This window comes from Balaenoptera acutorostrata, chromosome 7 (assembly GCF_949987535.1).
Source record: "Balaenoptera acutorostrata chromosome 7, mBalAcu1.1, whole genome shotgun sequence".
NCBI classification, from domain to species: Eukaryota; Metazoa; Chordata; class Mammalia; order Artiodactyla; family Balaenopteridae; genus Balaenoptera; species Balaenoptera acutorostrata.
The window spans coordinates 102,225,890-102,247,528 of record NC_080070.1 but is presented as its reverse complement, the minus strand read 5'-3'; the positions used below and the strand labels follow the sequence as shown (position 1 = coordinate 102,247,528).

Genomic DNA, 21,639 nt, shown 5'->3' with positions numbered 1-21,639 from the left:
GGTTGTGTGGTACACCCCTCTGCCCTGGGGGTAGGGATGATCGTAAGAAACTGCCTTAGATTTTAAAGATAGCATGTTCCTGCTCTGCGCTGTCCGGAAGCTCCAGTCTTCTAGGGGAGAAATACGTACTTGCACATAACTTACGATACAAGGTAGGATGTGCTCACTGCTATAGCAGAAGTTCAGATAATGTACATCGGCAGGGAGGAGAGTGAGATGCATTTTTGCCTGGGATAAAGGAGAAAGCTTTACGAGGAGAGGACTGGGATTGCACTTGACCTGGGCCAGGAAGGGTGAGCAGGATTTTAGGGAGAAGGAGGTAGAAGAAAAACCCTTCTTGGCAGGGTGAGAGCAAAGCTCTGGTGGTGTGGGACAGCTCGGGCAGGGTTTGTTCAACACGTACTATGTAGACATGCCTTGAACTTGGGCTAGTGAAGGGAGGAGCAGGAAGTAAGATTACAGCCAGAAGGACCTTGCTTCCTTGCTGAGGAGTGTGAACTTTATAGAAAATGGGGAGCCATCGACAGGAAATGAGACCTGTGTTTCAGGAAGGGAGCCAAGAGGAAATGCAGAGGAGGGCCTGGGGCACGGAGAAGAGAGGGCACAGAGGCGGGAGGCTCTCAAGGTCAGCGGTAAGGGGGAGCTGGAGCTGACTTAGGCAGGGATGGTGTTCACGCAAAGGCTGGCTGTGGCTCTCAAGTAGGAGGAAGCCTCCTGCTGCAACCCGGAGTCCTGGCAGTGTGACTTGGAGAGCTTTTCCCAGTCCCACGTCTCCCCTTGCTGCCCTCTCTGCTACCCTCTGCTACCGTTGCCTTTGAGAGTCATTGCCGAGAGGAGGAGCCCCTGTTTTCTAAGGGAGTCAGTCGGACCCTTTAGAATCAAAGGCTCAGCCATGAATTGGAGAAGGATTAGAAGCAGAACAGCAGAAGGCAGGGATGAATCAAAAATTACTGAGATGTCCAAGCTGGGGAACTAGGAGGGTGGTGACACCATTGAGTGGTGAGGACAGGAGGGGGGTGAGGATGAAGAGTGTGCTTATTCCTTTTTGTTTTTAAATTTATTTTATGGAAGTACAGTTGGTTTACAATGTTCTGTTAAGTTCTGCTGTACAGCACAGTGATTCAGTTATGAAAATGAATGTATATATATGTATATTATTTTCCTTTATGGTTTATCACAGGACACTGAATATAGTTCCCTGTGCTATACAGTAGGACCTTGTTGTTTATCCATTCTGTATATAATAGTTTTCATCTGCTAACACCAAACTCCCAGTCCTTCCCTCCCCACCCCCCTCCCCCTTGGCAGTCACAAGTCTGTTCTCTGTGTCTGTGAATCTGTTTCTGTTTCGTAGATAAGTTCATTTGTGCTATATTTTAGATTCCACATAATAGGTGATAGCATATGGTATTTGTCTTTGTTTCTGACTTACTTAGTATGAAAATCTCTAGGTCCCTCTGTGCTGTTGCAAGTGGCATTATTTCATTCATTTTTATGGCTGAGTAGTATTCCATTGTATATATTTACCACATCTTCTTTATCCATTTATCTGTTGATGGACATTTAGGTTGCTTCCACGTCTTGGCTTTTGTGAATAGTGCTGTTATGAACACAGGGGTGCATGTATCTTTGAATTATAGTTTTGTATGGGTGTATGCCCAGGAGTGGGATTTTGCTGGATCATATGAGAGTGTGTTTATTCTAACTTGTGTTTGTGTGGACATGGCTGTTTACTAAGTGGATTGGATTTTCTTAGGGTAGCAAAACCCAGTTAGCATATCCACAGTCTGTTTTTGTTCATAGCCAAAGGTTTCCAAACTCACAGCTCTTTTGTTTAGTATAAATTCAGAGGCAGCTGTGCAGCAATGTGAGGCCTGAGAAGGTCAATGACTCAGCAGTGAACCTGGAAAGGCTTCCCTTCTGTAGGTAAAATGTGTTGTCCCAGTTTCCAGCAGCTTCCTAACTTCACAGGAAATTGGATAACTCGTCAATGGCCTTTTGGGACTCAGAAGGTTCCAGAAGGGAGAGAAAAGGAAGCACAGCCAGGACTGGCTATAAGGCTTTTCCTCTCTGCTGTCTTGTGCCACAGAGACATCAGGCTAGTCTCTCTCCAAAGTGTTGCCACCCACGAGGCAGGTCCCCTGGGGAGTTTTCCCTGGTTCAGTTATTGGGTTTTCTCCCCCTTGGTTTAAAATTTTTAGTCTAATACTCTCTTGGGTTTAATAAAGTATCATTTTCTTATATTTCTGAATAGGTAAAAAAAAAACAAAACCTGAGCAACTAGTAAATGTATAAGTCAAGGAATCTGTCGAAATGTGACTTTCCATTTCCTTACCCTTGTCTCCTTTTATCCGTGACAAAGACTATCAGGGTTATGAAGGATGGTGCAAGGAGAGCTGGGCATGTACTACTTTTCACCCTTACTTGTCACCCAGATTTCTGTCAAGCATTTGTTTTATTTTTTTTTATGGTCCTGTTCAAGTTCTTGTATTGGTCGTCTTGGCCCCCAACATTTACTCTCTTTAAAACATTTTTTTATTTTTGTGTAATTTTTAAAGGTTACTTTCCATTTACAGTTATTAGAAAACATTGGCTGTACTCCCTGTGTTGTACAACACAATACATCCTTGAGCCTGTCTTATACCAAGTAGTTTGTGCCTCCCAGTTCCCCGCCCCTCCATCGCCCCTCCCCCGCTCCCCACTGGTAACCACTAGTTTGTTCTCTGTGAGTCAAGCACTGGTTTGAATTCAGAAGTGAGTGTCTCTGTTGAGGTTCCGTTTGCTGAGTTGCCTTAACTTTCTGGATCTTCGTCCATCGTCATCTGACTGCCACTTCCCGAAAGGCACTTACCCTGTTCATCGCTGTTGAAGCTTTTGCCTATTTTTTTTTTTTTTTTTTTTAAAGAACTTGCTTTTTTTTTTTTTTTTTATTAATTAATTAATTTATTTATTTTTGGCTCTGTTGGGTCTTCGTTTCTGTGCGAGGGCTTTCTCCAGTTGCGGAGAGCGGGGGCCACTCTTCATCGCGGTGCGCGGGCCTCTTACTGTCGCAGCCTCTCCCGTTGCGGAGCACAAGCTCCAGACGCGCAGGCTCAGTAGTTGTGGCTCACGGGCTTAGTTGCTCCGTGGCATGTGGGATCTTCCCAGACCAGGGCTCGAACCCGTGTCCCCTGCATTGGCAGGCAGATTCTTAACCACTGCGCCACCAGCGAAGCCCGCTTTTGCCTATTTTTAGTGCTAATTCTGCTTCATCTCTAATTTCCTGTTGCCCCTGTTCACCACACCCGCCTAAATCTCCATCCTGCCTCAGTTTCCAGAATTCTTGTCTTTTTCCTCCTTCCTCTCTGACATCCATTTTTCAGGCTTCTATTACACCATTAGCCAGTGAGGCAAAAAAGATCTTCATTCAGCCTGGATTTGAAAGGTCTTCATTCAGTCTGGACTGACATCTCTCTGCCAGTAGCTGGCGAGTTAACTAATGTCTCTGAGCCTTGATTTCCTCATCTGTCAGACAAATGTGTTGTTAAGGTATATTAGTTTGCCAGGGCTGCCAGAACACAGTAGCACAGACTGGGTGGATTGAACAACAGAAATGTATCTTCTAGGATTCTCAAGGGACAAAGTTTGAGATCAAGGTGTCGGCAGAGTTGTGGCCTCTGTGGCCTCTTTCTCTCCTTGGCTTTTAGATGACTGTCTTCTCCTTGTGTCTTCACCTGGTCTTCTGTCTGGACCTGTCTGTGTCCTGATGTCTTCTTCTTAGAAGGACACCAGTCATATGTGATTAGGGTCCACTCCAGTGACCTCACTTTAATTACCCCTTTAAAGACCCTATCTTCAAATACAGTTATAGTCTGAGGTACTAGGGATTAGGTCTTGAACATCAGAATTTGGGAAGGACACAGTTCAGCCCGTAATGGAAGGTTAAATGAAATAATGTGATTAAAGTTCCCAGCACCCCTCTCTTGTCTTCTACCAGCCCTTTGTTGATGTTGGAGCACTGACTTGGCTCTCTTTTATCTTGTCCTTTTCTTTTTGAGGGGAAATTAAATATTTGGAGGTTTCAAATACTGTATGTATACAGTGCCTCCAAAATCCATGTTTCAAGTTCCATTCTCATAGCTGAGTCCAAGACCACTGTTTCCAGTTATCCAGTGGGCGTCTCGATTCTGAGACCTTGCACGTAACTAGACCAAAACTACATGCCTTTGCTTCGCTTCTGTATCTTTGTTAGCAGTAGCACACACGCCCACCTACCTAAGCTCAGGGGTTCCTATTTCTTTCTTCTCCCTCCCTTTCCACTGGAATCAAATTGATCACCAAGTGCAATTCAGCATATTTTACTTCCAGTAAATTTTCAGAGCAGTCAATCCCATCCCTTTATCGCTATCCACACTGTAATGCTTGAGTTAAGACCTTCATCTCTTTTCTGTCACTTGGTTCCCTTGTCTCTTGTTTTGTCCATGTCCAATAACTCTGCCAGAGTTGTTTTTCTGAAGTGCAATCTAAGCATTTCATTCTGTTCACTTAAATGTTTCAGTATTCCCCTTCATTGCATAAAGATAAAGTAAACCCCTTAGCATGGCAACAAATTCCTTCCCAACCAACCCCTTCTGCCACCTGTAACCATCTCTACCCACTGTCCAGAAAACACCCAGTTACCGTTTTAAGATAAGTTTGATGCCATCTTCTCTCTGAAGCATTCCCTAGTTGTGTGTGTGTGTGTGTGTATGTGTGTATGCGTGTGCATGCTAAAGTATATGTAGCACAAAATTTGCTTTTTTAACCATTTTTAAATGTGCAGTTCTGATGGCAGTAGGTATATTCACAATGTTGTGCGACCAACACCACTATCTCCAGAACCTTTTCATCACCCCAAGTAGAAACCCTGTACCCATTAAGCAATAGCTCCTCACCACTCCCTCCTCCCAGCCCCTCTTGACCTCTAATCTACTTTCTGCCTCTATGTACTTGCCTATTCCATATGTTTCATATAAGTGGAATCACACATTCTTCTGTGTCTGGCTTATTTCACTTAGAGTAATGTTTCCAAGGTTCATCCATGTTGTAGGAAGTATCAGAATTTCATTCTTTTATATTGCTGAATAATAGTCCATTGCATGTATATATCACCTTTTGTGTATCTATTTATCCACTGATGGACACTTGAGTGGTTTCCACTTGTTGGCGATTGTGAATGATGCTGCTCTGACGGTTCATGTACAAGTGTCCATCTGAGTCCCTGTTTTCAGTTCTTTGGGGTGTGTAGCTGGAACTGCAGGATTCTCTAGCTTCTCGAGTTAGTATTTCCTTCCTCTTGTTTTCCCAAAGCACACCACATGTGACTCTATTATAGTGTTTGACGAATTGTTTTGTAAATAATTTCTGCCCATTCCTGTACTTCATTGGACAGCATTAGTTGCAGCATTTAGACCCCCGTCTGGTACCGAGTAGCTGTCATTACACATCTACTGACTGATTAAACGAATGAATTACAGAAGGAACACTCAAGCTAAGCAGTCATGTCATGGGCATGGTGGCTAAATGCACCAAAACTTGTATGCTATTAAGGCCTGTTTATAATCAGCTTCTAAAGAGAAACAGCTTACTAGTCTCTGGTAGGGTGGGAGAAAGTGCAAAATTTAGAGGCGAGACACTTTGCTGTGAAAAGAGGCTCCATGGAACAGCTTGAAATATTTGAAATCCAGCCACAGTCTGAAATACCAGCCACATGCAGTCAGGGTTTGTGGCACACGCTTGAATGATACTTCCCTCTGAGATTTTAAAATACAGATTACCAGTAAAAACGTCCAATGAGTCTCTTCCACTCTGCCTTTAGACATTCCGTCCAGCCGCTATGCTGATAGAACGATCGTCCGACTTTGGAAAAACCTGGGGTGTATACAGATACTTTGCCTATGATTGTGAGAGCTCGTTTCCCGGCATTTCCACCGGCCCCATGAAAAAAGTCGATGATATAATTTGTGATTCCCGATATTCTGACATTGAACCCTCAACGGAAGGAGAGGTTTGTTTGTTCTTTTTGTTTTCCATTCTACTTACAAATCTAGTTTTTGATCATCGCAAAAATACCAATTACTCATATCTATTTTTAGGTGATTTTTCGTGCTTTAGATCCTGCTTTCAGAATAGAAGATCCGTACAGTCCAAGGATACAGAGTAAGCTTGTTTTCAAATAAAAGCTTTGATGAAGAACAGCAATCATGGGAGAACGCTTACCCAGAGCACTGCTACCCAGAATCTAAATATCAAGTGCTAATTCCACCCTCTTCATTTCCTTCTTTCTTTGCAATGCTCTTGAAATTGGCAGTTATCAGTCCTCACTGAAGGGGAACACGTTTTGATAAGAGTAAAAGGTTTGTGTCATAAGACGCCAAACCATTATGCTGGTCATAACACCTTATTTGTTGCTCAGTATCATATATATATGACGTGTGTGTATATATATATATATCGCATATATGATATATATCATATATTATGCATACATATATATAATTATGTATGTAAAGGTACAGATTAGGCCATTGTAACAAGGTGTCCCCAAAAATGCAGTGTCTCAAAAAAGTTGACTTCTCTTTTATGAAATCACCAAGGGAGATTTACAGATAAAGTACCATTCACTTGCCGCAAGCAGGCTTACCAGATAAAATACAGGATGACACCCGGTTCAGTATGAATTTTCAGATAAATAACAAATCATTTTTTTAGGATAACTGTATCCCATGTGATATTTGTGACTGGTACGAGCCTATTCCATGCAATATTTGTGGTTAGTATAACCATGTGATATTTGGGACATATTGCTACTGCAATTGATTAATTATTTACCTGAAATTTAAATTTACTGAGCACCTTGTATTATTATTGCCAAATCTGGCAAGCGTAGCCATTAGGTCACCAAGGTTCCCAGGTTCCCTCTGTCTTGCGGTTTGTATCCACCTGGTTAGACCTGGATCAACCCCACCCTATCCTTGTCCCAACCTGTGGGAGGGGACAAGTAAAGAGCAAGCGACCTGAAACCATACATCACATCCGTTCACACCCCATTGGCTAGAATTAGTCCCCTGGCTACACCGCAGGAGATGTGAGATGCTCTAGCTGGTGGCTGTGTGTGCTCTCAAACTCTTGGCTAGGGCTCTTATTGTCAGAAGAAGAAGAGAAGAAAGAATCCTGGGGGAAAATTTGAGGTCTCAGCCATATTCAATGTGCTCATTAAGGTGAGGGTTGCAGTTGCATTTCACAGGTGAGTCCGCTGAGGCTCAGAGTTGGACTCACATGCATAAAGTGACGGGGCTGTTTAATGAGAGATCCTGAGCGCACGTGTTATGATTCTTAGATCAGAGTGCTTTCCAGCATCCAGCAACCAGGCTCATGTCTTTACACAAATACATTTTGATCTTCTTGGTAGGCAGAATGAGCTTTGGAGTCTGACACAGCTGGCTTTAAGTCCCAGCTCCAGCATATTAGAGCTCCGTGACCTTGGGCAAGTCATTTACTTACAACTTTTTTTTAGCTTCTACTTTTTCATCTGTAAATGGAGATAGTCATATTGACCTTCTGGTTGTTGTGGACGGAAAATGACTAACGTATATAAATGACTCACCAAGGTGCCCAACGCATAGAAAACGTTGGGTCCGTGAAGCTGCTGCCACTGTTGGTGTCGTCACTGCCATCAGCTGTCACTCAGGCCTTCTGTAGACCGGGTCCTGCACCTCAGAGTGAGGATAAGGCCCCCTCTCCAGCTACTGAGGTGCAGTCAGTTGAGCAGAGGTGGGGTGAGGTCTTGCTGGTCTTTCTCAGTGGAGCATGGCCCTCCTTTGAACCACAGCCCCGTGGCACTTCCCGGCTCACAGCAGGGGAGAGTAGAATGGAAGGAGTCCAGGGAATATTGCCAGAAAAGTGCTGTTTCCCCACTTAAGTTTACATATGGCCCAGACCGTGTCTGGTCTGTAATTTACTCAGTCATTCTGTTGTCAAACAAATATTTATTTATTTTAAAGTTTTATTTTATTTTTCTAAATTTTATTGGAATATAGTTGATTTGCAATGTTGTGTTAGTTTTAGGTGTACAGCAAAGTGATTCAGTTACACATGTACATATATCTGTTATTTTTCAGACTGTTTTCTCATATAGGTTGTCCCAGAATATTGAGTTGAGTTCCCCGTGCTATCCAGTAGGTCCTTGCTGGTTATCTCTCTTGCATATAGTAGTGTGTGTGTGTTCATCCCAAGCTCCTGATTTATCCCTCCCCCACCTGCCACCATGTTTCCCCTTTGGTGAGCATAAGTTTGTTTTGGATATCTATAAGTCTTTCTGTTTTGTAAATAAGTTCATTTGTATCATTTTTTAAAATTAGATTCCACATATAAGCGATATCATATGACACATTTGTCTTTCTCTGTCTGACTTACTTCACTTAGTGTGATATCAAACAAGTATTTAATGGTATATCCAGCCCTGTGCCATTTCTGAGTGAGCTCTGGGAGGCCTGCCCTCCCCGCTCTCAAAATCCAGTTGCGAGAAATGTCCACACAGGCTCCATGACCAACACCTCCTGGGTCCGTAAAAGGACTCACGGTCTGTTCCTTTTGGGTGAAATTTGTGGGACCTGGAGAATGTGCTGCCATTATAATTCTATTGTCTTTGGCTGTTAAATGGCGTCAGAAAACCTATTCCTATATTAAAGAAGCAGCCACTGTAACAGATCATGCTTTGGATTTACTTTGTAATCAAGGGAACAATATCTCTTTAGTTGTCCCTATTGCTGAGGACTCCGAAACTCACTTCAAAAGTGATTGTGCCTCTTATAACAGCAGTCAATACGAGGCTTAGCTGTTGTTAAATATGGCAGGAGAGAGCGAGGGAGCTTATTTGCTCTGCTGAGGGCTTCCACAGAGATCACTCAAGGGCTTCTAAATACTCCAGCTGCTCTTCAAGTTTGTTGTTTGGCCTCTTGTCAATAGGCGCTTGTGCTCATATTGTGCAGGAGGAAATGTTGGCATTCAGAAATTCCGTTCAGTGAAGTAGTACCACAGTTTCTCTGTTTAGTTTTTGATTTTACAAAGAGCCTAAGTTGAATGCATGGACTCATGGGCTGTCTCTTTTAACCCACAGCTATTTCTATAGTCTTCATTGTAAGCTATGCATATATTATAAGTATTTAAAATTGTATGTGGGCTTTGAAAGTATCTGATGCATTGGGCCAATGCCCCGTTGTCCCGTGTTGTAAATTTTAAGAATCTATCAGCAGAAATGAACGTAAAGCTTAGGAGCAATTTTAGGCTACAGAGCTAAAAGGGGAGGACGGGTGGACTAATCAATCTTTTGGGGTCCACTTCAGCAAGAGCCACTTAGTGATTAATGAAAACACTGATGGAAGAAGATTGAAGATTGAATGACTCTTGGTTTACCAAGTTATTAGAGAATGTAATTGACAGCCCCGCTTCTGTAATAAGCAGAGGCCTATAGACCCAGGAAAAGGAAGAAAAGATCAAATAAGAGACATTGGTCTAGAAGTAACTTCTATTTAGGAAAAAATAATTTGCCTCAACATCTCAATACTAAGCTCCTTTATCTTCACGCCACTGTATTATATTGGTAATTATATTGGTAAACTGTAAAACTAAGACCCAGAAAGTTGTAGATTGTAACGGTGCTTCCAAACTTGGTTGAAAAGTCAGGCCCTGGATTGTGGTTATTCTATCGTGTTAAATCGATTTTAGTAACTTGGACTTCACCTAAATGGTGGGAAATTTCAGATAGCATTTTCCTCTCCAAAGATAAACACAAACATGTCTCTAACTATCTTATAATAATAATGAGAATTGGAGTGGTTTGATAAGCTCTTTCCCACCTGAATGGAATTTTCTGATTTTGAGACTAATTGCTGTGGGAACCAGATGGTATTGCAATAGTTTAGATTACTGTGTGTTCAGTGGCTTCCGGCAATCATGCAACCGCATTTTTAAATTTCTCCGCCTCCACACTTCTTCCTGAGACATCAGTCTGCCAACAAATCCATCACAGAACATATGTTCTTGTTAAACTGATGAGAAGGGAATAACCTTTCTTCGAGAGACTGTCACATTATGTTAACCTTTATCATTACGTGCATCTAGATCATGCAAGGGGTGGGGGGTAAGCTTAAGCCATTTTTATTTGTCATGCCTTTCTATAAAGAGAAAAAAACCAAGTTGTCTAATTGCAAAGGAAGTCTTGCTTCTTTGATCAAACTTTTCATATTCTTGGTGACCTTCATAGATCTCTTAAAAATCACCAACTTGAGAATCAAGTTTGTAAAACTACATACTTTGGGAGATAACCTTTTGGATTCCAGAATGGAAATCAGAGAAAAGTACTATTATGCGGTTTACGACATGGTGATTCGAGGAAACTGCTTCTGCTATGGCCACGCCAGCGAGTGTGCCCCGGTGGATGGATTCCATGCAGAAGGAGAAGGAATGGTAAGTACACGTTCCAGGCAGCTTCCTCCTTCATACGGGTGATTCTAAAAAGCAGATGGAAGCTAGTAGTATTACCTTAAGCCTTTTTATTTGGGGTCTTATTTTTCCAGACTGCTATTTAGTCCTTTGTACCATTCCAGTGGCTGATTGTTTTTCTTTTTCCTTTTCTGTTTGCTGATTTTCTTGGACTACGAGAATGTAAAGAATACTCATTTCGTAGACACCAAATTTTTGGAAATTGTCCCTGTGGGCTGCTGCTACAGTAGACACTTTAGTCAGTAAGGATTAAAAAGTTTTCTACATGACAGTCACATCTTCCTTTACTTGAGGGAATATTAAAAACCACAAGCATTCCAGCCTGCATGCCAGAAGGCATAAATTGACCCCAGGCCAGAGAACCTGGAAATTTGAACCTAAAACCACGGGACACCATTTAGGAGTCAAATGGACTTTGTTTCTTGACCTTCTAGTTTCATTCTTTTCCCACTTTTATGCTGTGTTTTCAAATTATGTAATTTTAAAAATAGGGGACTTGGGTAACTTGCCAAATGGGTAACGTTAGGATATTTTACCAGTTTCTAAGTGAATTGTTAATTCTTGTTAGAAGAGACCAGAGTTTAAGTAATTTGCCAAAGGGCCTTAAGTAAGTACATGGCAGATGCGAATTGAAATCTTGCTCTCCTGACTGCACCAGGGCCTCCACTGGACTGTGGGCCTTGCTTCCTTTTTTTTTTTTTTAATTAAATAAATATTTTTTTTGAATTTTTGTATTTTATTTTATTTATTTTTTTATACAGCAGGTTCTTATTTGTCATCCGTTTTATGCACATCAGTGTATACATGTCAATCCCAATCTCCCAATTCATCACACCACCGCCACCACCCCCCGTCACTTTCCCCCCTTGGTGTCCCTACATTTGTTCTCTACATCTGTGTCTCAATTTCTGCCCTGCAAACCGGTTCATCTGTACCATTTTTCTAGGTTCCACCTATAATGCGTTAATATACGATATTTGTTTTTCTCTTTCTGACTTACTTCACTCTGTAGGACAGTCTCTATATCCATCCACGTCTCTAGAAATGACCCAATTTTGTTCCTTTTTATGGCTGAGTAATATTCCATTGTATATATGTACCACATCTTCTTTACCTATTCGTCTGTCAATGGGCATTTAGGTTGCTTCCATGACCTGGCTATTGTAAATAGTACTGCTATGAACATTGGGGTGCATTTGTCTTTTTGAATTATGGTTTTCTCTGGGTATATGCCCAGTAGTGGGATTGCTGGGTCATATGGTAATACTATTTTTAGTTTTTTAAGGAATCTCCATACTGTTCTCCATAGTGGCTGTATCCATTTACATTCCCACTAACAGTGCAAGAGGGTTCCCTTTCCTCCACACCCTCTCCATCATTTGTTGTTTGTACATTTTCTGATGATGCCCATTCTAACTGGTGTGAGGTGATACCTCATTGTAGTTTTGATTTGCATTTCTCTAATAATTAGTGATGTTGAGCATCTTTTCATGTACTTCGTGGCCGTCTGTATGTCTTCTTTGGAGAAATGTCTATTTAGGTCTTCTGCCCATTTTTTGATTGGCTTGTTTATTTTTTTAATATTGAGCTGCATGAGCTGTTTATATATTTTGGAGATTAATCTTTTGTCCATTGATTCATTTGCAAATGTTTTCTCCCATTCTGAGGGTTGTCTTTTCCTCTTGTTTGTAGTTTACTTTGCTTTGCAAAAGCTTTTAAGTTTCATTAGGTCCCATTTGTTTAGTTTTGTTTTTATTTCCATTACTCTAGGAGGTGGATCAAAAAAGACCTTGCTGTGATTTATGTCAAAGAGTGTTCTTCCTATGTTTTCCTCTAAGAGTTTTATAGTGTCTAGCCTTACATTTAGGTCTGTAATCCATTTTGAGTTTATTTTTGTGTATGGTGTTAGGGAGTATTCTAAGTTCAGTCTTTTACATGTAGCTGTCCACTTTTCCCAGCACCACTTATTGAAGAGGCTGTCTTTTCTCCATTGTATAGCCTTGCCTCCTTTGTCATAGATTAATTGACCATAGGTGCGTGGGTTTATCTCTGGGCTTTCTATCCTGTTCCATTGATCTATATTTCTGTTTTTGTGCCAGTACCATACTGTCTTGATTACTGTAGATTTGTAGTATAGTCTGAAGTCAGGGAGCCTGATTCCTCCAGCTCCATTTTTCTTTGTCAAGATTGCTTTGGCTATTCGGGGTCTTCTGTGTTTTCATACAAATTGTGAAATTTTTTGTTCTAGTTCTGTGAAAAATGCCATTGGTAGTTTGATAGGGATTGCATTGAATCTGTAGATTGCTTTGGGTAGTATAGTCATTTTCATAATATTGATTCTTCCAATCCAAGAACATGGTGTATCTCTCCATCTGTTGGTATCATCTTTATTTTCTTTCATCAGTGTCTTATAGTTTTCTGCATACAGGTCTTTTGTCTCCCTAGGTAGGTTTATTCCTAGGTATTCTTTTTGTTGCAGTGGTAAATAGCAGTGTTTCCTTAATTTCTGTTTCAGATTTTTCATCATTAGTATATAGGAATGCAAGAGATTTCTGTGCATTAATTTTGTATCCTGCAACTTTACCAAATTCATTGTTTAGCTCTAGTAGTTTTCTGGTGGCATCTTGGGGATTCTCTATGTATAGTATCATGTCATGTGCAAACAGTGACAATTTTACTTCTTCTTTTCCAATTTGTATTCCTTTTATTTCTTTTTCTTCTCTGATTGCCGTGGCTAGGACTTCCAAAACTATGTTGAATAATAGTGGTGAGAGTGGACATCCTTGTCTTGTTCCTGATCTTAGAGGAAGTGCTTTCAGTTTTTCACCATTGAGAATGATGTTTGCTGTGGGTTTGTCGTATATGGCCTTTATTATGTTGAGGTAGGTTCCCTGTATGCCCACTTTCTGGAGAGTTTTTATCATAAATCGGTGTTGAATTTTGTCAAAAGCTTTTTCTGCATCTATTGAGATGACCATATGGTTTTTATTCTTCAGTTTGTTAATATGGTGTATTACATTGATTGATTTGCATATACTGAAGAATCCTTGCATCCCCGGGATAAATCCCACATGGCTCTGCACTGGGGCCTCCACTGGGCTGTGGGCCTCGCTTCTTGACGAAAGGTGTGCCTTGCTTAGTTGATGTTGGCCTTTTCAAAAATTGTTAGTCCTCATCTAAGAAGGTGAAGGTGCAGGACTGACTTGTATTCAACAGTCTAAAGCTTCTGCCTTCCCTTTACTCTATATAGAACCTTTACTGCACAGATAAAGTTGAATTTTTAACAGAGCCTGAAGGGAGAATATGTCCTTCTAATCTTTTTGCTCCATGTTTCAGAGAATGCCAGGTAGATGATACTTACTTCTCAGAGTAACAAATCCTGCGTGTAGCTAACCTCATGTAGTCATGTCACTACCATGCGTCTCACAGTACGTTGTACTGTTGATTCAGATGCCGAAGGGTCCTGTGGTATGGGCTTTGGGACTGGTTTTCAGGCTACGTAAAACCACCTTGTAATGAGAGGAATTTAGTCTTCTGCTAACTGCACTCTTGTCAAGGTGGGTTCAGGGTGGACCTGTCTGTCCTGTTTCTGAATTCCATCCTGTAGAAACTAGTGTTAAGGTGAGGGATCCATGTACGTGCATGTTTGCTAGACGGAAAGAATTGATTTATCATTTATGTGCCTCAGGGGCTCAAGTGTGACTGGTGGTGTGGTGTAAAAGAGCACATCGTGGTCCCTTCCTGAAGCAAAATAATCTGTATCTTTTTCTGACATTTTATATTTCTTTCCTTAAAAATGTAAATGTGGTAACTGATTAATTCTTAAAATCTCATTTTGGGTTGAAAAAACATTTTTAAGTGCTGAGCCGGAAGTCAAAAACCAAACCAAGCAAGCAGAGAAAACCTGTCTTTTGTATGGCATGGGGTAAAGCTTGCAGTAAATTGAGTTGGTTCCCGGTGGTGTGTACACATTTAGTTCCTCATTATAACTTTTGTTGATTTCTATTATAATAGATTTTTTTTAACTGTTAAGTAACTAGTTTGTTTTTTAAAAACATTTTTAAGTGACTGCTTTTGTTCTTCTGTGTTTTTCTCATCAATACTTCAATAAGAATATTTATCGAGTACCCATTATATAGCAGGAACTGTTCCTAGAGTTGGGAATTACGGCCATCAATAAGACAGGACTCACTGGGGGGAAGGAACAAAATAAAAACAAAGAAACCCTCATTGTGGTGCGCTACAGATGAGGATTAGTATCAGAAGGGGTTGATATTTTCCGTTGATTGTGGGAAAGGTCTGGCCGTTAGTATATCTCTTCCTTTGCTTTTTTCTGTTTTCGTAACTTTCAAGGTTCACGGGCACTGCATGTGCAGGCATAACACCAAGGGCTTAAACTGTGAACAGTGCATGGATTTCTACCATGATTTACCTTGGAGACCCGCCGAAGGTCGAAACAGCAACGCCTGTAAAAGTAAGTCTCAGGCAAAAGGACGTTCTGAATCAACTCAGACCCCGGTATCCATTTTCGGAGTAGAGATGCTGTAACGGTACACTGGTCTGCAAAAGGAAGAAAAGTTACTACCCTTTTCCCAGCCTCACCCTGATAATCCTAGGAAGCCACTATCCAGTCTATTAAATTAATCAATTAGTATTTGACCAGCACTTATGTGTTTGGCAGATTTAGTAGAAGACAGAGATGCCATCCCTGACATTGTACCTGTTTTTTTTTTTTTTTTTTTTTTAATTAATTAATTTATTTTTGGCTGCGTTGGGTTTTCGTTTCTGTGAGGGCTTCCTCTAGTTGTGGCAAGCGGGGGCCATTCTTCATCGCGGTGCGCGGGCCTCTCACTATCGCGGCCTCTCTTGTTGCGGAGCACAGGCTCCAGACGCGCAGGCTCAGTAGTTGTGGCTCACGGGCCCAGTTGCTCCGCGGCATGTGGGATCTTCCCAGACCAGGGCTCGAACCCGTGTCCCCTGCATTGGCAGGCAGATTCTCAACCACTGCACCACCAGGGAAGCCCCAATTGTACCTGTTTCTAAGGCAAGATGACCATGAGCGAACAGTGAATGAAAACAATCGTGTGGTGGATCAATAAGGTCTAAAAGAGATGGAGTATTTGTCAGCCTTGTTTCTGTGCCAACCCAGCTGCAGCCTGTGGCATCTTTCCATCCACCCATCCCTCCCGGTGCTATTCTCTGGGTAGAGGGGGAGTTTGAAACACCACCACTCTTCTCCACACACACAGTGATTCTGATAGACTATCATCCCTGCGAGGCGTGCTGTCTCTGCCCCCACTGAGGACTGTTCTAGGAGCTCAGAAAACAGTGAGGGCTGGAGTGGTCAAGGTTTTGTTAGTAAGGACGACCAGCTGGCCCTTAACAGATAGTTAGGATTGTTTAGGTAAAGAGAAGAAAGCGCAGGGGGGCAGGGGGGAGGTGGAAGGGAGTTCAGATAAGGAGAACACAAAACACAAGGCTCTAAGGACATTCTCACGACACCAGGGTTTAATTCATGATTCTGGGGTTTAATTAAACCAAGGTATCCAGGGCACGACGACACAGTCCCTCCCTACAGGACGGATAAGGCCAGTGTGTAGAGCCCCGTGAGGGCCCCAGTGAGAGAAGCTTCATTGTGAGAAGACAAGAGTCGTCGATGGGGGTTGTTGAGCATGAGAGAGAGATGGTTAAAGCTGGGTTGGACCAAGAGGACTCTGCCGAATGGGCTAGAGCAGGGACAGAATGACCCAACAAGGCCAGCTGGATGGCTGTTAAGGGTCTGACTAACAGAACCTGGCCCGCTGTGGTGGTGGGAATGAGGAGCAAGGGAATCCGGCCTTCATACCATGTTCCTCAAAGCCGGCAGCCCAGACAGGCTTCCCCGGGAACATATCGCCTAGAAACCCCTCTGGAGGGATGTATTCCCGTCCCACCCTGAGCATGACCCAAACGCTTTTCCGTGCAATGCGGCCTTCCTGTGAGTGAGCCTCCAAGGGGACTTCCCCCAGAACTTTTCAACTTTTTATAGCCCATTCTCTTCCAAAGAGGGCAAGTGAGGTTATTTCATAAAGGTCACACTCGGAAGGTTTCCAGCATGGCTTAGGATTTACACTGATGTCGTAAGCAGATGAGTCCTTTTCACCGCCAGCGCCTTCTTGTTAATTGCCATTTTGCCTGAACTTCGTCCCCAGTTTCCAAAATGAGCTTCCTTCTGACCAACCCCATCCTCCCCCGGTAAATAGATTGAAAAGGCTTTTCCTGCCGTCGGTCTTGTCTCGCAGAATGTAACTGCAACGAACATTCCAGCTCTTGCCACTTCGACATGGCGGTCTACTTGGCCACTGGCAACGTCAGCGGAGGGGTGTGTGATGGCTGTCAGCACAACACGATGGGGCGCAACTGTGAGCAGTGCAAACCGTTTTACTACCAGCACCCGGAGAGAGACATCCGGGATCCTAATCTCTGTGAACGTATGTGGGGAAAGGTCACGGGCGGGGACCTGTTTAGGTCAGCTTTCAGTTTGACTAGTCTGGTAGTCACCATCCTTCTCTTGGGACTCAGATCCAGCCTCATTTTAGCTGCTGTATAGGATGCCGGGGGTGGAATTTACTTAATAGTCCAGCCTTTTTGAGTCTATTTTTGTGACATTTGGAGGGCTGAAGGGAACATGTGTATTTCTACATACACACACATTGTGTTACCTGATGCTTCTCATTCTCCTTAGAATGTACCTGTGACCCAGCTGGTTCTCAGAACAAGGGAATCTGTGACAGTTACACGGATTTTTCTGCCGGTCTCATTGCTGGTCAGTGTCGGTGTAAATTACACGTGGAAGGAGAACATTGTGATACCTGCAAAGAAGGCTTCTATGGTTTAAGCACTGAAGATCCATTTGGTTGTAAATGTAAGTACATGTGTTCAAAAAGTTTGGGAGTTCTCATGTGCACGTAATTCCCATTTTACTTTGCAATTCTTAATCCAGTCGACTACTACAGACTCACTTGGTTTGTGTTTCTTTACTTCATTTTATCTTTAATGAAGCTTGTACTTGCAATCCTCTGGGAACAATTCCTGGCAGGAATCCTTGTGATTCTGAGACTGGTTACTGCTACTGTAAGCGTCTGGTGACAGGACAGCATTGTGACCAGTGTCTGGTAGGTAAATCGTAATTACATGGGAGGGGTGGTTTGTGAATATGACGTTTCAATAGAGAACAATTTTCACAGTTGTAGGTTCTACCGTCACCCTTTTATGTAAATATTAATATTAAAAGCCATGAGTAGACAATTCACAAAAGAGGAATTACTAATGAATAATTTTGACAAGATATTCACCATCGCCGTTAGAGTTGCAAAATAAAACCACGGTGAAGTACCATCTTTACAGACAAAACTAGCAAAAGTTTTTTTAAAAAATAGGAATGCTGACTATTAAGTGAGGACATAGTGAGGGGCAGGTACTCGTGTGCTACTGACGGCAATACAGACTGGTTCATACTTTGTGAAAAGTGTTTTGGAGATGTGTATCCATAGCCTGTAGAAATGTGCATCCCCTTTGACCCAGTAATCCCACTTCTGGGAATCTATCCTAATGAAATAATCAGAAAATTGGACAAAGATGTATTCACCAGAAGACTCATTGCATCTTTTATTAATCATAACAAAAATAACTTGGAAGCAACAGTAGGGAAAATAGTTAAATAAATTTGGGCGTTTCTATGCAGTGTGGTATTTGGTTGCCATTGAAAATGATGGTAACATGAGGAAATGCTTATGCTGGTGTGAAAAAAAAAATAAAAGAACACAGGATGTGAGTAGTATCTTGACTAGGGAAAAAGTTCATCAAGAAAAACAAAATCTGGAAGGAAATAGACCAAAAAGTTCACTGTAGTGATTCTGGGTGGAGTAATTATGAGAGTAATTTTTAAAAATTACATTTTATATCTTTTAAAACATTTTTGTGATTGCTTTCATATTACTGTCTCACTGCCAGAGTAATTCCAATGAAGAAAATTGGCATGTTTGCTGCTAGCTCACGTTAATTCTTGGATGAAGGCTATTTGCAGGGCGAAGAAACTGCTCTGATCTGGGGTTACCATGTGGGTATGTGCAACCCTCTCTGACCCCAGTGACCCAGAGCTTGGGTTCTTTATGCTAGAATACTCCTACTCATACCTGTTGTAGGCTTTCTGCTTTCATGGTGCAGATAAACGTTTGGTGGAACATCCAAAACACGCCATAACTTGTCTCTTGCTGAGTCTATTGTCTAATTACAGGAACCCCCCTTTAGATGTTTAATCTTTTGTTCTGCAGCCAGAGCACTGGGGCTTAAGCAATGACTTGGATGGATGTCGACCTTGTGACTGTGACCTTGGGGGAGCCTTAAACAATAGGTGAGTGGAGCTGCTCTGACACTCTTGCGCTCAGTCACCCCCAGGGTCCTTGTGACCTCTAGGATGAGGGTGACGTTCGGTGTCTCCTAAGAAGGTAGGCAGAGTGCATTCACCTTTGCTTTGAATGCCTGATAATCACTTTTACCTGTGCTCTCAAGGTTTTCAAAGGTTTATTCATTCCAAGAGTTAGCTTTGAAGCCTTCTCTAGTCTTTATGTTTCTTGGGTTTTTTATTTTGTTTTTTTTGTTTTGTTTTTTAATTAATTTATGTATTTATTTTTGCTGTGTTGGGTCTTCGTTTCTGTGCGAGGGCTTTCTCTAGTTGCGGCGAGTGGGGGCCATTCTTCATCGCGGTGCGCGGGCCTCTCACTATCGCGGCCTCTCTTGTTGCGGAGCACAGGCTCCAGACGCGCAGGCTCAGTAGTTGTGGCTCACGGGCCCAGCTGCTCCGCGGCATGTGGGATCTTCCCAGACCAGGGCTCGAACCCGTGTCCCCTGCATTAGCAGGCAGATTCTCAACCACTGCGCCACCAGGGAAGCCCTAGGTGTTACTTTTTAAACAAGACAAGTACAAAGGAATATAGTCCATGATTTCCTACTCAGCTTAACAGACTTTAAAGTAATGTATGTATGTACATTACTCTGCAACTTGTTTTTTTAATCTAAAGATTTTTTTTTATATCAGCATCTATTCATCTACCTCTTTTTTTTTTTTTGTATTCTATCATGTGATAGCACCATGATTTATTGATTTCCGTTTTTTGGTTTTTTTTCTTTTCAAAAGTGTTGCAGTGAATATCCTTATTGGTAATCTCGATGAATGTTTGTGGACATATCTATAGATTGGGTTCCCAGTGATGGAAGTGCTAAGTCAAAGTACATGTGCATTTTCTATTTTACTAGAGGATGTCAGATTGTTCTCCAGACATATGGTGCTAGTCTATTTTCCTCCCAACCAGTTACAAAGTACCTTTTTCCCCAATCCCCCACCAGCAGCTGGTATCATCAAAACTTTTATTTTCACCAGTTTAAAAGACGGAAAATGCAGTCCCATTTTGATTTGCGTAAAGGCTCTTCATTTTGTTCTTCACTATTTCATTTTTTCCAACTTGCCGGTACATTAATGAAAATTACATACAATAATTTTAGTGACTTAAATATGTTGATATTCCTTGAATTGGTGAGACATGACCCTCTCCTCAAAATGATCAAAGTACACATTTTGGCAAGATGTTCAATTTGTGGGAGTTGGATTAATTACCTTTGAGTCGTCTCTGTGTGTTACTGGATCAGATTCAGAACATCTGGTAAAAATAGCATAAGTGACTGTTGGCAGGATAGACAGATGTTTCCCTGTGGCCCAGGATCTTCCCCGGGAGAATGTGCTGAATTTGTTGAGTAAGCCTCATGGATTCAAAAACTGACTCTCTTACAAGAAGATTTCCCAACACTGTAGTAGTCTGCTTGGGCAGGAATGAGATTTTAGGCAGCAAGAACATGTTCTGTTTGGCCTCCGTATTTGGGTTTGTTCTGTTCCAGATCGTGCAGTAAACTTGGGACAGCATGTTGCCTCCGGAACTCCAGGGTGAATGTCTGTTCTTAGAAAACCTCCAGAGGGGAGGAAGCAAGGATAATTCCATAAAGGAGGAAAGCGAGACCAACTGCTGTCTCTGCTGATGAAATCACTTCCCTGACTTCCCTTGGTGACCCCCAGAACACAAGCCGATGATTCCTTTAGTAACTGATTCCTCAATTCAAAGCTGTCGGCACTCCAAAAATGCTTCTCGGTTAGAGGAAAGTGGCATACGTCACTCTCCAAATTATGTCCTAAACTCAGGAATGTCCTGTGTTCCTTTACCCTAAACGGTTTTTGTTGCTTACACTGCCTTCCTCTCTCTCGCTCGGCCACACATGCTTCCTGTCTCTAAATGCACCCACGCACAGCCCCTGGCCTGCCCCGAATCTCTCCTGCAAAAAATGTGCAAAAACCTGAATGTGCTAGTCAAGAGAGTTTGTGAAACAAAACATTTTAGTGAAGTTTTTTTTTTTTTCAATTTTGATTGGAGTAGAGTTGCTTTACAATGTTGTGTTAGTTTCTGCTGTACAGCAAAGTGAATCAGTTATACATGTATATGTATATCCTTTAGTGAGGATTTTAAAGTGGGTAATTTGATCTTTCTAGCATGATGGATGAAATAGACGCCTTACTTTTGGCATCATTGGTGGGGGAAGAAAAGAAACTTTTAAGATCCCTATAGTCTTGTGACTCTTCAGTGTTTTATATTCATCCTTTTCAAGGTTGTTTTTCCCCACAGGACTTTAAGAGTCCCAAAGAGGTGACAGAGGCTCTGTCTTCTAAAACACCAATTCTTCTAGAATGCTTGGTGCCTAACAGACGCTCAGGATCATACTTGCTGAATGATTGATTTGTTGCAGACACTCATAAATATCTTCCACCTGACAGTATTATTGTACTTTGCTTTGCCTCAGACACACGTTGAATAAATGTTGACTGAGTAAAAGAATTTGAGAGACAAAATATTTTTACGATATAAAAATTAAGCATGCCCTCCTCGGGAGAGGCAGTCTCTAAATCAATCCCAAAGCATTCCTTGGTTACTTTGGCCAGGGCCAGATTAAGTGTAAAGTCATGAAGTGGAAAAAGTTTTTAAATGTTTTTTTTTAATGAGCTGAGTGGCTTTTGGTAGAACAATTAAAGTGTGTAAT

At 41.9% G+C, this 21,639-nt stretch overlaps 1 protein-coding gene across 1 annotated transcript in view; it reads left to right on the top strand.

Annotated features, from left to right (window-relative positions):
- Positions 1–21,639, top strand: part of LAMB1 (laminin subunit beta 1) — a 72,461-nt gene that overhangs the window by 8,966 nt on the left and 41,856 nt on the right. Inside the window, exons 6-13 of the mRNA XM_057550345.1 lie at positions 5,837–6,025; positions 6,114–6,177; positions 10,283–10,485; positions 14,875–14,995; positions 16,803–16,991; positions 17,246–17,425; positions 17,563–17,675; positions 18,834–18,913. Coding sequence (XP_057406328.1) covers positions 5,837–6,025; positions 6,114–6,177; positions 10,283–10,485; positions 14,875–14,995; positions 16,803–16,991; positions 17,246–17,425; positions 17,563–17,675; positions 18,834–18,913 — 1,139 coding nt within the window. The remainder of the gene's footprint in view (positions 1–5,836; positions 6,026–6,113; positions 6,178–10,282; positions 10,486–14,874; positions 14,996–16,802; positions 16,992–17,245; positions 17,426–17,562; positions 17,676–18,833; positions 18,914–21,639) is intronic.